The sequence below is a fragment of the Odontesthes bonariensis genome, chromosome 1, assembly GCF_027942865.1.
Source record: "Odontesthes bonariensis isolate fOdoBon6 chromosome 1, fOdoBon6.hap1, whole genome shotgun sequence".
Lineage (NCBI taxonomy): Eukaryota > Metazoa > Chordata > Actinopteri > Atheriniformes > Atherinopsidae > Odontesthes > Odontesthes bonariensis.
In genome coordinates, this window is record NC_134506.1 from 47624937 (window position 1) to 47639201 (window position 14265).

The following is a 14265-nucleotide window of genomic DNA, read 5'->3' on the forward strand; positions in this document are numbered from 1 at the left end:
TTATAATGTCACGTAAATCAGGCCAGGAATGATTTATCAACAAATCCTTCAGTAAATATCTTCAGAATACTGCTAAGTGTATAACTGGAAAGTTTGGTGTTAGTAGGTGCTCCATAGGCTGAGATATTGATACTGAAAAAATACAGAAAAATGATTTTGAGAAAACAGCATGTAAAGATTTAAATAGGGGAATTTAATACATTTGTATTGGAAACAATTGCTCAAAAACAGAATAAATGCTCAGGCCCTTAGTAATAATAATATTTAATAAAAATAATCTTATTAATAAAGAATACAAGCTCAATACAATAAAAGATCTTTTTCTTTGAAAGTTGCGGTGTTGTGGGGCATTTTCAGAGATTCCGCGAAAGCTAAACACGGGAGCGTCAGAGTCCATCATGTGATGTGTCTGAGCGAATCAAGTTAGCAGAAACGAGCAGCAGCCAATGAGATGTCGTCATTAGCTATAAATCCGTCTTTAGACATTCACGATTGGTTACTGATAGTAAGGAAGCGCCATTATTTGGGTTTCATATCTTTGTGCAGGAGACTCAGAGGTTTCCAACGGCACAACGGTCACGACAGACTTCAGTAAACAGACGAAGCTCGGCATGGCGCGTTGGAATGCTAACCTTTTGGTATATTCGGGCGAAACGTGCTGCCGCGAGTAAACAAAATGTAATAAAATTAAACATTTTAATTTGTGTTTTCAACGTTTTCTTTATGGCAGGTTGAAAGAACACATGTTGAAGGAGTAGACTGGCCCAAAATCTCTAAATTGAACCACTGCATGAAAAATCCCTGTTTTTGCCTGCCGTGTCTCGCCTTAAACACATCATGGTCACACAGTCAGAGAGACAGGTTCCTGATGACGTCACACAGTCAGAGAGACAGGTTCCTGATGACGTCACACAGTCAGAGGCAGGTTCCTGATGACGTCACACCGTCAGAGAGACAGGTTCCTGATGACGTCACACAGTCAGAGGCAGGTTCCTGATGACGTCACACAGTCAGAGACAGGTTCCTGATGACGTCACACAGTCAGAGGCAGGTTCCTGATGACGTCACACAGTCAGAGACAGGTTCCTGATGACGTCACACAGTCAGAGACAGGTTCCTGATGACGTCACACAGTCAGAGGCAGGTTCCTGATGACGTCACACAGTCAGAGACAGGTTCCTGATGACGTCACACAGTCAGAGACAGGTTCCTGATGACGTCACACAGTCAGAGACAGGTTCCTGATGACGTCACACCGTCAGAGAGACAGGTTCCTGATGACGTCACACAGTCAGAGAGACAGGTTCCTGATGACGTCACACAGTCAGAGAGACAGGTTCCTGATGACGTCACACAGTCAGAGAGACAGGTTCCTGATGACGTCACACAGTCAGAGAGACAGGTTCCTGATGACGTCACACAGTCAGAGACAGGTTCCTGATGACGTCACACAGTCAGAGACAGGTTCCTGATGACGTCACACAGTCAGAGACAGGTTCCTGATGACGTCACACAGTCAGAGACAGGTTCCTGATGACGTCACACAGTCAGAGACAGGTTCCTGATGACGTCACACAGTCAGAGACAGGTTCCTGATGACGTCACACAGTCAGAGACAGGTTCCTGATGACGTCACACAGTCAGAGAGACAGGTTCCTGATGACGTCACACAGTCAGAGACAGGTTCCTGATGACGTCACACAGTCAGAGGCAGGTTCCTGATGACGTCACACAGTCAGAGAGACAGGTTCCTGATGACGTCACACAGTCAGAGACAGGTTCCTGATGACGTCACACAGTCAGAGACAGGTTCCTGATGACGTCACACAGTCAGAGACAGGTTCCTGATGACGTCACACAGTCAGAGGCAGGTTCCTGATGACGTCACACAGTCAGAGACAGGTTCCTGATGACGTCACACAGTCAGAGACAGGTTCCTGATGACGTCACACAGTCAGAGACAGGTTCCTGATGACGTCACACAGTCAGAGACAGGTTCCTGATGACGTCACACAGTCAGAGACAGGTTCCTGATGACGTCACACAGTCAGAGAGACAGGTTCCTGATGACGTCACACAGTCAGAGAGACAGGTTCCTGATGACGTCACACAGTCAGAGAGACAGGTTCCTGATGACGTCACACAGTCAGAGAGACAGGTTCCTGATGACGTCACACAGTCAGAGAGACAGGTTCCTGATGACGTCACACAGTCAGAGACAGGTTCCTGATGACGTCACACAGTCAGAGGCAGGTTCCTGATGACGTCACACAGTCAGAGAGACAGGTTCCTGATGACGTCACACAGTCAGAGAGACAGGTTCCTGATGACATCACACAGTCAGAGACAGGTTCCTGATGACGTCACACAGTCAGAGAGACAGGTTCCTGATGACGTCACACAGTCAGAGAGGCAGGTTCCTGATGACGTCACACAGTCAGAGACAGGTTCCTGATGACGTCACACAGTCAGAGAGGCAGGTTCCTGATGACATCACACAGTCAGAGAGACAGGTTCCTGATGACATCACACAGTCAGAGAGACAGGTTCCTGATTACGTCACACAGTCAGAGAGACAGGTTCCTGATGACGTCACACAGTCAGAGAGACAGGTTCCTGATGACGTCACACAGTCAGAGACAGGTTCCTGATGACGTCACACAGTCAGAGAGACAGGTTCCTGATGACGTCACACAGTCAGAGACAGGTTCCTGATGACGTCACACAGTCAGAGAGACAGGTTCCTGATGACGTCACACAGTCAGAGAGACAGGTTCCTGATGACGTCACACAGTCAGAGACAGGTTCCTGATGACGTCACACAGTCAGAGAGACAGGTTCCTGATGACGTCACACAGTCAGAGAGACAGGTTCCTGATGACGTCACACAGTCAGAGACAGGTTCCTGATGACGTCACACAGTCAGAGAGACAGGTTCCTGATGACGTCACACAGTCAGAGACAGGTTCCTGATGACGTCACACAGTCAGAGACAGGTTCCTGATGACGTCACACAGTCAGAGAGACAGGTTCCTGATGACGTCACACAGTCAGGTTCCTGGAACCTTCTGACGGTATTTCTGTCCGCAGAAAGGAGCAGAGACTTATCGTACCTGGGTAAGATCCTGGAGGGGTTCACTCTGGCCCAGAAGGCAGCCGAGGAGAAGACGGTGAGCAGCCTCAGTCTCAGACCCGTTTCTTTTTTTGTTTGAAAGATATGTTTATTGATTTCACATATAAAAATTACAATTAACATTGAAAGCTTCAATTTTCTTTTTTTCTTTCAAACAAACCCTTCAAATCCCCCAAACCTCCCCTATCCTCCTCACTACATACAATAAAACGTGTATTGTAACAATTTGGTTAAATAAGCTACTTTCAGAGATGCATGTACATATGTCCTTTACACTACCAATCAACATACAATCAAGAGGGGGGAAAAAACAAACATATAGACATCCTCTAACTAGGCACATATGAGACCTCAGACCCGTTTCCATCTGCATCTGGATGAAAGCTTCGCTCACTCTGTGTTTCTCCGCAGATCTTTCCTCCTCCCGACCTGCCCAGAGACTATCGGCCGGTCCATCATTTCCGTCCGCAAATACAAGTATCGAGGCTTTCTGGAGTCAGCCCGGCGCTGGCCGAGGCCCTGAGGGCCTCCAGGGGCCACATGGTAAAAGAGGAGCCCCAAGAAGCAGGACGCCACCAGCTGGACTCCGGCCAGAGGAGGACGCTGCTGGGAGAGGATGCCCTGCAAGGTAGGACAGGAGCGTGGGAACCAAAGGTGTCCAGATCACCCCGGGGAACCAGAGTGTCCAGATCACCCCGGGGAACCACAGTGTCCAGATCACCCTGGGGAACCAGAGTGTCCAGATCACCCTGGGGAACCAAAGGTGTCCAGATCACCCTGGGGAACCACAGTGTCCAGATCACCCTGGGGAACCAAAGGTGTCCAGATCACCCTGGGGAACCACAGTGTCCAGATCACCCTGGGGAAGCAAAGGTGTCCAGATCACCCTGGGGAACCAAGGTGTCCAGATCACCCTGGGGAAGCAAAGGTGTCCAGATCACCCTGGGGAAGCAAAGGTGTCCAGATCACCCTGGGGAAGCAAAGGTGTCCAGATCACCCTGGGGAAGCAAAGGTGTCCAGATCACCCTGGGGAACCGAAGTGTCCAGATCACCCTGTGGAAGCAAGGTGTTCAGATCACCCTGGGGAAGCAAAGTGTCCAGATCACCCTGGGGAACCAAGGTGTCCAGATCACCCTGGGGAACCAAAGCGTCCAGATCACCCTGGTAAACCAAAGCGTCCAGATCACCCTGGGGAACCACAGTGTCCAGATCACCCTGGGGAACCAAAGTGTCCAGATCACCCTGGGGAAGCAAAGGTGTCCAGATCACCCTGGGGAACCACAGTGTCCAGATCACCCTGGGGAACCACAGTGTCCAGATCACCCTGGGGAACCACAGTGTCCAGATCACCCTGGGGAAGCAAAGTGTCCAGATCACCCCGGGGAAGCAAAGTGTCCAGATCACCCTGGGGAACCACAGTGTCCAGATCACCCTGGGGAAGCAAAGTGTCCAGATCACCCTGGGGAACCACAGTGTCCAGATCACCCTGGGGAAGCAAAGTGTCCAGATCACCCTGGGGAAGCAAAGTGTCCAGATCACCCTGGGGAAGCAAAGTGTCCAGATCACCCTGGTGAACCAAAGTGTCCAGATCACCCCGGGGAAGCAAAGTGTCCAGATCACCCCGGGGAAGCAAAGTGTCCAGATCACCCCGGGGAAGCAAAGTGTCCAGATCACCCTTGGGAACCACAGTGTCCAGATCACCCTGGGGAAGCAAAGTGTCCAGATCACCCTTGGGAACCACAGTGTCCAGATCACCCTGGGGAAGCAAAGGTGTCCAGATCACCCTGGGGAAGCAAAGTGTCCAGATCACCCCGGGGAAGCAAAGGTGTCCAGATCACCCTGGGGAAGCAAAGGTGTCCAGATCACCCTGGGGAACCGAAGTGTCCAGATCACCCTGTGGAAGCAAGGTGTCCAGATCACCCTGGGGAAGCAAAGTGTCCAGATCACCCTGGGGAACCAAGGTGTCCAGATCACCCTGGGGAACCAAAGCGTCCAGATCACCCTGGGGAAGCAAAGCGTCCAGATCACCCTGGTAAACCAAAGCGTCCAGATCACCCTGGGGAACCACAGTGTCCAGATCACCCCGGGGAAGCAAAGTGTCCAGATCACCCTGGGGAAGCAAAGTGTCCAGATCACCCTGGGGAAGCAAAGTGTCCAGATCACCCTGGGGAACCACAGTGTCCAGATCACCCTGGGGAAGCAAAGTGTCCAGATCACCCCGGGGAAGCAAAGTGTCCAGATCACCCTGGTAAACCAAAGCGTCCAGATCACCCTGGGGAAGCAAAGTGTCCAGATCACCCTGGTAAACCAAAGTGTCCAGATCACCCTGGGGAACCACAGTGTCCAGATCACCCTGGGGAACCACAGTGTCCAGATCACCCTGGGGAAGCAAAGTGTCCAGATCACCCCGGGGAAGCAAAGTGTCCAGATCACCCTGGGGAACCACAGTGTCCAGATCACCCTGGGGAACCACAGTGTCCAGATCACCCTGGGGAAGCAAAGTGTCCAGATCACCCTGGGGAAGCAAAGTGTCCAGATCACCCTGGTGAACCAAAGTGTCCAGATCACCCCGGGGAAGCAAAGTGTCCAGATCACCCCGGGGAAGCAAAGTGTCCAGATCACCCCGGGGAAGCAAAGTGTCCAGATCACCCCGGGGAAGCAAAGTGTCCAGATCACCCCGGGGAAGCAAAGTGTCCAGATCACCCCGGGGAAGCAAAGTGTCCAGATCACCCCGGGGAAGCAAAGTGTCCAGATCACCCCGGGGAAGCAAAGTGTCCAGATCACCCCGGGGAAGCAAAGTGTCCAGATCACCCTTGGGAACCACAGTGTCCAGATCACCCTGGGGAAGCAAAGTGTCCAGATCACCCTGGGGAAGCAAAGTGTCCAGACCACCCTGGGGAAGCAAAGTGTCCAGACCACCCTGGGGAAGCAAAGTGTCCAGACCACCCTGGGGAAGCAAAGTGTCCAGACCACCCTGGGGAAGCAAAGTGTCCAGATCACACTGGGGAAGCAAAGTGTCCAGATCACCCTGGGGAAGCAAAGTGTCCAGATCACCCTGGGGAACCACAGTGTCCAGATCACCCTGGGGAACCACAGTGTCCAGATCACCCTGGGGAAGCAAAGTGTCCAGATCACCCTGGGGAAGCAAAGTGTCCAGATCACCCCGGGGAAGCAAAGTGTCCAGATCACCCTGGGGAACCACAGTGTCCAGATCACCCTGGGGAACCACAGTGTCCAGATCACCCTGGGGAAGCAAAGTGTCCAGATCACCCTGGGGAAGCAAAGTGTCCAGATCACCCTGGGGAAGCAAAGTGTCCAGATCACCCTGGGGAACCACAGTGTCCAGATCACCCTGGGGAACCACAGTGTCCAGATCACCCTGGGGAACCACAGTGTCCAGATCACCCTGGGGAAGCAAAGTGTCCAGATCACCCCGGGGAAGCAAAGTGTCCAGATCACCCTGGGGAACCACAGTGTCCAGATCACCCTGGGGAAGCAAAGTGTCCAGATCACCCTGGGGAACCACAGTGTCCAGATCACCCTGGGGAAGCAAAGTGTCCAGATCACCCTGGGGAAGCAAAGTGTCCAGATCACCCTGGTGAACCAAAGTGTCCAGATCACCCCGGGGAAGCAAAGTGTCCAGATCACCCCGGGGAAGCAAAGTGTCCAGATCACCCCGGGGAAGCAAAGTGTCCAGATCACCCCGGGGAAGCAAAGTGTCCAGATCACCCTGGGGAACCAGAGTGAACCAAAGTGTCCAGATCACCCTTTGGATGCAAGGTGTCCAGATCACCCAGGGGAAGCAAAGTGTCCAGATCACCCTGGGGAACCAAGGTGTCCAGATCACCCTGGGGAAGCAAAGGTGTCCAGATCACCCTGGGGAAGCAAAGTGTCCAGATCACCCTGGGGAAGCAAAGTGTCCAGATCACCCTGGGGAACCACAGTGTCCAGATCACCCTGGTGAACCACAGTGTCCAGATCACCCTGGTAAACCAAAGCGTCCAGATCACCCTGGTGAACCACAGTGTCCAGATCACCCTGGGGAAGCAAAGTGTCCAGATCACCCTGGGGAAGCAAAGTGTCCAGATCACCCTGGGGAACCACAGTGTCCAGATCACCCTGGGGAACCACAGTGTCCAGATCACCCCGGGGAACCAAAGTGTCCAGACCATCCCGGGGAACCACAGTGTCCAGATCACCCCGGGGAAGCAAAGTGTCCAGATCACCCCGGGGAACCACAGTGTCCAGATCACCCCGGGGAACCAAAGTGTCCAGATCACCCCGGGGAAGCAAAGTGTCCAGATCACCCCGGGGAACCACAGTGTCCAGATCACCCCGGGGAAGCAAAGTGTCCAGATCACCCTGGGGAACCACAGTGTCCAGATCACCCTGGGGAACCAAAGTGTCCAGATCACCCCGGGGAACCAAAGTGTCCAGATCACCCTGGGGAAGCAATGTGTCCAGATCACCCTGGGGAAGTAAATTGTCCAGATCACCCTGGGGAAGCAAAGTGTCCAGATCACCCTGGGAAAGCAAAGTGTCCAGATCACCCCGGGGAAGCAAAGTGTCCAGATCACCCCGGGAAAGCAAAGTATCCAGATCACCCTGGGAAAGCAAAGTGTCCAGATCACCCTGGGAAAGCAAAGTGTCCAGATCACCCTGGGGAAGCAAAGTGTCCAGATCACCCTGGGAAAGCAAAGTGTCCAGATCACCCCGGGGAAGCAAAGTGTCCAGATCACCCTGGGGAACCACAGTGTCCAGATCACCCTGGGGAACCACAGTGTCCAGATCACCCTGGGGAACCAGAGTGAACCAAAGTGTCCAGATCACCCTGGAGAACCAAAGTGTCCAGATCACCCTGGGGAAGCAAAGCGTCCAGATCACCCTGGGGAACCACAGTGTCCAGATCACCCTGGGGAACCAAAGTGTCCAGATCACCCCGGGGAAGCAAAGTGTCCAGATCACCCCGGGGAAGCAAAGTGTCCAGATCACCCTGGGGAAGCAAAGTGTCCAGATCACCCTGGGGAACCAAAGCGTCCAGATCACCCTGGGGAACCAAAGTGTCCTGATCACCCTGGGGAACCAGAGTGAACCAAAGTGTCCAGATCACCCTGGGGAAGCAAGGTGTCCAGATCACCCTGGGGAACCGAAGTGTCCAGATCACCCTGTGGAAGCAAGGTGTCCAGATCACCCTGGGGAAGCAAAGTGTCCAGATCACCCTGGGGAAGCAAAGTGTCCAGATCACCCTGGGGAAGCAAAGTGTCCAGATCACCCTGGGGAACCAACGTGTCCAGATCACCCTGGGGAACCAGAGTGAACCAAAGCGTCCAGATCACCCTGGGGAAGCAAAGTGTCCAGATCACCCTGGGGAAGCAAAGTGTCCAGATCACCCTGGGGAAGCAAAGTGTCCAGATTACCCTGGGGAACCAGAGTGAACCAAAGTGTCCAGATCACCCTTTGGATGCAAGGTGTCCAGATCACCCAGGGGAAGCAAAGTGTCCAGATCACCCTGGGGAACCAAGGTGTCCAGATCACCCTGGGGAAGCAAAGGTGTCCAGATCACCCTGGGGAAGCAAAGGTGTCCAGATCACCCTGGGGAAGCAATGTGTCCAGATCACCCTGGGGAAGTAAATTGTCCAGATCACCCTGGGGAAGCAAAGTGTCCAGATCACCCTGGGAAAGCAAAGTGTCCAGATCACCCCGGGGAAGCAAAGTGTCCAGATCACCCCGGGAAAGCAAAGTGTCCAGATCACCCTGGGAAAGCAAAGTGTCCAGATCACCCTGGGGAAGCAAAGTGTCCAGATCACCCTGGGAAAGCAAAGTGTCCAGATCACCCCGGGGAAGCAAAGTGTCCAGATCACCCCGGGGAAGCAAAGTGTCCAGATCACCCCGGGGAAGCAAAGTGTCCAGATCACCCCGGGGAAGCAAAGTGTCCAGATCACCCCGGGGAAGCAAAGTGTCCAGATCACCCCGGGGAAGCAAAGTGTCCAGATCACCCCGGGGAAGCAAAGTGTCCAGATCACCCCGGGGAAGCAAAGTGTCCAGATCACCCTGGGGAAGCAATGTGACCAGATCACCCTGGGAAAGCAAAGTGTCCAGATCACCCCGGGGAAGCAAAGTGTCCAGATCACCCCGGGGAAGCAAAGTGTCCAGATCACCCCGGGGAAGCAAAGTGTCCAGATCACCCCGGGGAAGCAAAGTGTCCAGATCACCCCGGGGAAGCAAAGTGTCCAGATCACCCCGGGGAAGCAAAGTGTCCAGATCATCCCGGGGAAGCAAAGTGTCCAGATCACCCCGGGGAAGCAAAGTGTCCAGATCACCCCGGGGAAGCAAAGTGTCCAGATCACCCCGGGGAAGCAAAGTGTCCAGATCACCCTGGGGAAGCAAAGTGTCCAGATCACCCTGGGGAAGCAAAGTGTCCAGATCACCCTGGGGAAGCAAAGTGTCCAGATCACCCTGGGGAACCACAGTGTCCAGATCACCCTGGGGAACCAGAGTGAACCAAAGTGTCCAGATCACCCTGGAGAACCAAAGTGTCCAGATCACCCTGGGGAAGCAAAGTGTCCAGATCACCCTGGGGAACCAAAGCGTCCAGATCACCCTGGGGAACCAAAGTGTCCTGATCACCCTGGGGAACCAGAGTGAACCAAAGTGTCCAGATCACCCTGGGGAAGCAAAGGTGTCCAGATCACCCTGGGGAACCAGAGTGAACCAAAGTGTCCAGATCACCCTTTGGAAGCAAGGTGTCCAGATCACCCTGGGGAACCGAAGTGTCCAGATCACCCTGTGGAAGCAAGGTGTCCAGATCACCCTGGGGAAGCAAAGTGTCCAGATCACCCTGGGGAAGCAAAGTGTCCAGATCACCCTGGGGAAGCAAAGTGTCCAGATCACCCTGGGGAACCAGAGTGAACCAAAGCGTCCAGATCACCCTGGGGAAGCAAAGTGTCCAGATCACCCTGGGGAAGCAAAGTGTCCAGATCACCCTGGGGAAGCAAAGTGTCCAGATTACCCTGGGGAACCAGAGTGAACCAAAGTGTCCAGATCACCCTTTGGATGCAAGGTGTCCAGATCACCCAGGGGAAGCAAAGTGTCCAGATCACCCTGGGGAACCAAGGTGTCCAGATCACCCTGGGGAAGCAAAGGTGTCCAGATCACCCTGGGGAAGCAAAGGTGTCCAGATCACCCTGGGGAAGCAAGGTGTCCAGATCACCCTGGGGAACCAAGGTGTCCAGATCACCCTGGGGAAGCAAAGGTGTCCAGATCACCCTGGGGAAGCAAGGTGTCCAGATCACCCTGGGGAACCAAGGTGTCCAGATCACCCCGGGGAACCAGAGTGAACCAAAGTGTCCAGATCACCCTGTGGAAGCAAGGTGTCCAGATCACCCTGGGGAAGCAAAGTGTCCAGATCACCCTGGGGAACCAAGGTGTCCAGATCACCCTGGGGAACCACAGCGTCCAGATCACCCTGGGAAAGCAAAGTGTCCAGATCACCCCAGGGAAGCAAAGCGTCCAGAACACCCTGTTGAACCAGAGTGAACCAAAGTGTCCAGATCACCCTGGGGAAGCAAAGTGTCCAGATCACCCTGGGGAAGCAAAGTGTCCAGATCACCCTGGTAAACCAAAGTGTCCAGATCACCCTGGGGAAGCAAAGTGTCCAGATCACCCTGGGGAAGCAAAGTGTCCAGATCACCCTGGGGAAGCAAAGTGTCCAGATCACCCTGGGGAAGCAAAGTGTCCAGATCACCCTGGGGAACCACAGTGTCCAGATCACCCTGGGGAACCACAGTGTCCAGATCACCCCGGGGAACCAAAGTGTCCAGATCACCCCGGGGAACCAAAGTGTCCAGATCACCCTGGGGAACCACAGTGTCCAGATCACCCTGGGGAACCACAGTGTCCAGATCACCCCGGGGAACCAAAGTGTCCAGATCACCCCGGGGAACCAAAGTGTCCAGATCACCCTGGGGAAGCAAAGTGTCCAGATCACCCCGGGGAACCAAAGTGTCCAGATCACCCAGGCCTTGGTTCTGAGGGGTTTAGTAGAAAGCTTCTGCTCTGGGGCTGTGGGAGTATTAACGTGGTTCCACAGTTTGAAACAGAAGCAGAATTATTGGTCAGCTTTCCTCTGCCAGGTGAATAATGTCGCTGCCTCCTGTTTTTAATCCTGCTCAGGTCCCAGTTCGGTCATGGAGCTGCTGAGGCCTGAAGACAGACAGCGTCTGCTCAGCCTCCGCCACTCCTCCACCCAGAAGACCTCCACCCTGGAGCCCCCGCCGACCCCTCCGTCCGTTGACCCGCAGCAGCAGCAGGCTCTGGCGGCATGGCGGGGCGTCCACGCCTCCTCACAAACGTTCAGACCGTTCGAGAAGAACCCCGACAAGCAGGCGCGCTACGAGCTGTACCTGAGCCGCCTCCGACAGGGAGACAAAGGTAGGAAGACTCAAAAAAAATAAAAAACCTCAAAACTCAGCCCAAAGTGGGTCATTCAATCAATCAATAAAAACTTTATTTATAAAGCCCTTTACAAAAGTCAACTGGTACTCAAAGTGTTTACAACAGGATAAAAACAACAATACATATAATTATAATTAAAAAAATAATAATTAAATAAAAATATATTTATTTATAATAATGATATTTATAATTATAAAAATAATATAATAATAATAATGATATAAATATAAATAATATAATATGAATATAAAATAATATATTTATTATAATAATAATAATATAAATTGTATGTATATATATTATAATATGAATATAAAATAATATATTTATTATAATAATAATATATTTATATAAATATAAGATCATTAAAAAAGAGCGGATAGAATGGATGCATAGTGGCCCTAATCAGAGTTCGAACGCCAGTCTAAAAAGATGGGTCTTAAGCTTCCTCTCCACAGGAAGGTCTTCCTCCGTCACCACACAGCTCATTCAGACCCTTTCAGAGGGCTTCAGCCTATCAGCAGAGGTGGGTATGGCAGCCAAAAACTGTACTCCAGTAAAAGTACTGTTACTTCAGAATAATATGACTCAAGGAAAAGTAAAAAGTATCATCCAAGTAATTACTTGAGTAAGAGTAAAAAAGTGCTCGGTGAAAAAACTACTCGAGTACTGAGTAACTGTTGAGTAACGTCTGATTTATTATTTAACACAAGCATTCAATCAGACAGACAGAAATACTAAATAATCATCTTTAGGCCAATTAGAGTTCATACAATAAATTAAAATTAATTAATTACAAAATAGCTTAAATTAAAAATAATCCAGGTAAATTCAAGAACTTGAATAAAAAATAAGAGACTTAGGAAATGTTTAAAACAGATGTAACCCAGATGTTTCCAGCTGTGAAGCCCCAGCTGTTTCCAGCTGTGAAGCTGCAGATGTGTACAGTTGTGAAGCCCCAGCTGTTTCCAGCTGTGAAGCTGCAGATGTTTCCAGCTGTGAAGCCCCAGCTGTTTCCAGCTGTGAAGCACCAGCTGTTTCCAGTTGTGAAGCTGCAGATGTGTACAGTTGTGAAGCCCCAGCTGTTTCCAGCTGTGAAGCTGCAGATGTTTCCAGCTGTGAAGCCCCAGCTGTTTCCAGTTGTGAAGCCCCAGCTGTTTCCAGCTGTGAAGCCCCAGATGTTTCCAGCTGTGAAGCCGCAGATGTTTCCAGCTGTGAAGCCCCAGCTGTTTCCAGCTGTGAAGCCCCAGATGTTTCCAGCTGTGAAGCCCCAGATGTTTCCAGCTGTGAAGCCCCAGCTGTTTCCAGCTGTGAAGCCCCAGATGTTTCCAGCTGTGAAGCCCCAGCTGTTTCCAGCTGTGAAGCCCCAGATGTTTCCAGTTGTGAAGCCCCAGCTGTTTCCAGCTGTGAAGCCCCAGATGTTTCCCGCTGTGAAGCCCCAGCTGTTTCCAGCTGTGAAGCCCCAGATGTTTCCCGCTGTGAAGCCCCAGCTGTTTCCAGCTGTGAAGCCCCAGCTGTTTCCAGCTGTGAAGCCCCAGATGTTTCCAGCTGTGAAGCCCCAGATGTTTCCAGCTGTGAAGCCCCAGATGTTTCCAGCTGTGAAGCCCCAGATGTTTCCCGCTGTCAGCGTGGTGGTTTACTTGTGGAATGTTCCGCAGACGCTCTGGAGCAGATTTCGGACCCGGCGGTGACGGAGTGGGAGCGCAGCAGGGAGAGGGAGGAGTTCGTCCGAGCCTCCATCTTGTACCGCCCCACTTCCTCCTCGCTGTCCTCGCGCTTCACCCGAGCCAAGCAGCAGGAGGACGAGGACACCGTGGAGGTCCGGCCGGAGCAGGAGGTAGGACGCCGCCGTGGGCCGTGACTCCTCCCCCTCACCCAGCATCACACGTCAGGTTGTCTGTTTTTCTTTTGGGTCGTCAGGGCGACGAGGACGACAAGCAGGCCGCCGTGAAGATGAAGATGTTTGGGAAACTGACGAGGGAAACGTTGGAGTGGCACCCCGACAAGCTGCTGTGCAAGAGGTTCAACGTGCCCAACCCGTTCCCCGGGTAACACTCCGCCGCCCCCCGACTCTGAGCTGAGTGTGTGACACGCCCCCACAGCTGAGCTCTCACTCTGATTGGTCCTGCAGGTCAGGTGTGCTGGGGGTGCCCAAGGTGAAGAGGGACAAGTTCTCCGTCTTCAACTTCCTGTCTGTGGCGGAGAGCAGAGAGACGGCAGGTGAGCTCAGGGAGGGTCCTCCAGGCTGTGGTGGTCCGGCTGGACCTGCAGGGTCCTCCAGGCTGTGGTGGTCCGGCTGGACCTGCAGGGTCCTCCAGGCTGTGGTGGTCCGGCTGGACCTGCAGGGTCCTCCAGGCTGTGGTGGTCCGGCTGGACCTGCAGGGTCCTCCAGGCTGCGGTGGTCCGGCTGGACCTGCAGGGTCCTCCAGGCTGCGGTGGTCCGGCTGGACCTGCAGGGTCCTCCAGGCTGCGGTGGTCCGGCTGGACCTGCAGGGTCCTCCAGGCTGCGGTGGTCCGGCTGGACCTGCAGGGTCCTCCAGGCTGCGGTGGTCCGGCTGGACCTGCAGGGTCCTCCAGGCTGTGGTGGTCCGGCTGGACCTGCAAGGTCCTCCAGGCTGTGGTGGTCCGGCTGGACCTGCGGTGGTCCAGCTGGACCTGTGTCCCTCAGCTTCTGTTTC

General features: G+C 53.2%; 1 protein-coding gene across 1 annotated transcript in view; it reads left to right on the plus strand.

The window, feature by feature from the left end:
- gpatch1 (G patch domain containing 1) overlaps positions 1-14265 on the plus strand; it is a 40194-nt gene that overhangs the window by 19010 nt on the left and 6919 nt on the right. The window contains exons 9-14 of the mRNA XM_075468846.1: positions 3091-3170; positions 3545-3761; positions 11306-11563; positions 13246-13424; positions 13508-13635; positions 13719-13807. Coding sequence (XP_075324961.1) covers positions 3091-3170; positions 3545-3761; positions 11306-11563; positions 13246-13424; positions 13508-13635; positions 13719-13807 — 951 coding nt within the window. The remainder of the gene's footprint in view (positions 1-3090; positions 3171-3544; positions 3762-11305; positions 11564-13245; positions 13425-13507; positions 13636-13718; positions 13808-14265) is intronic.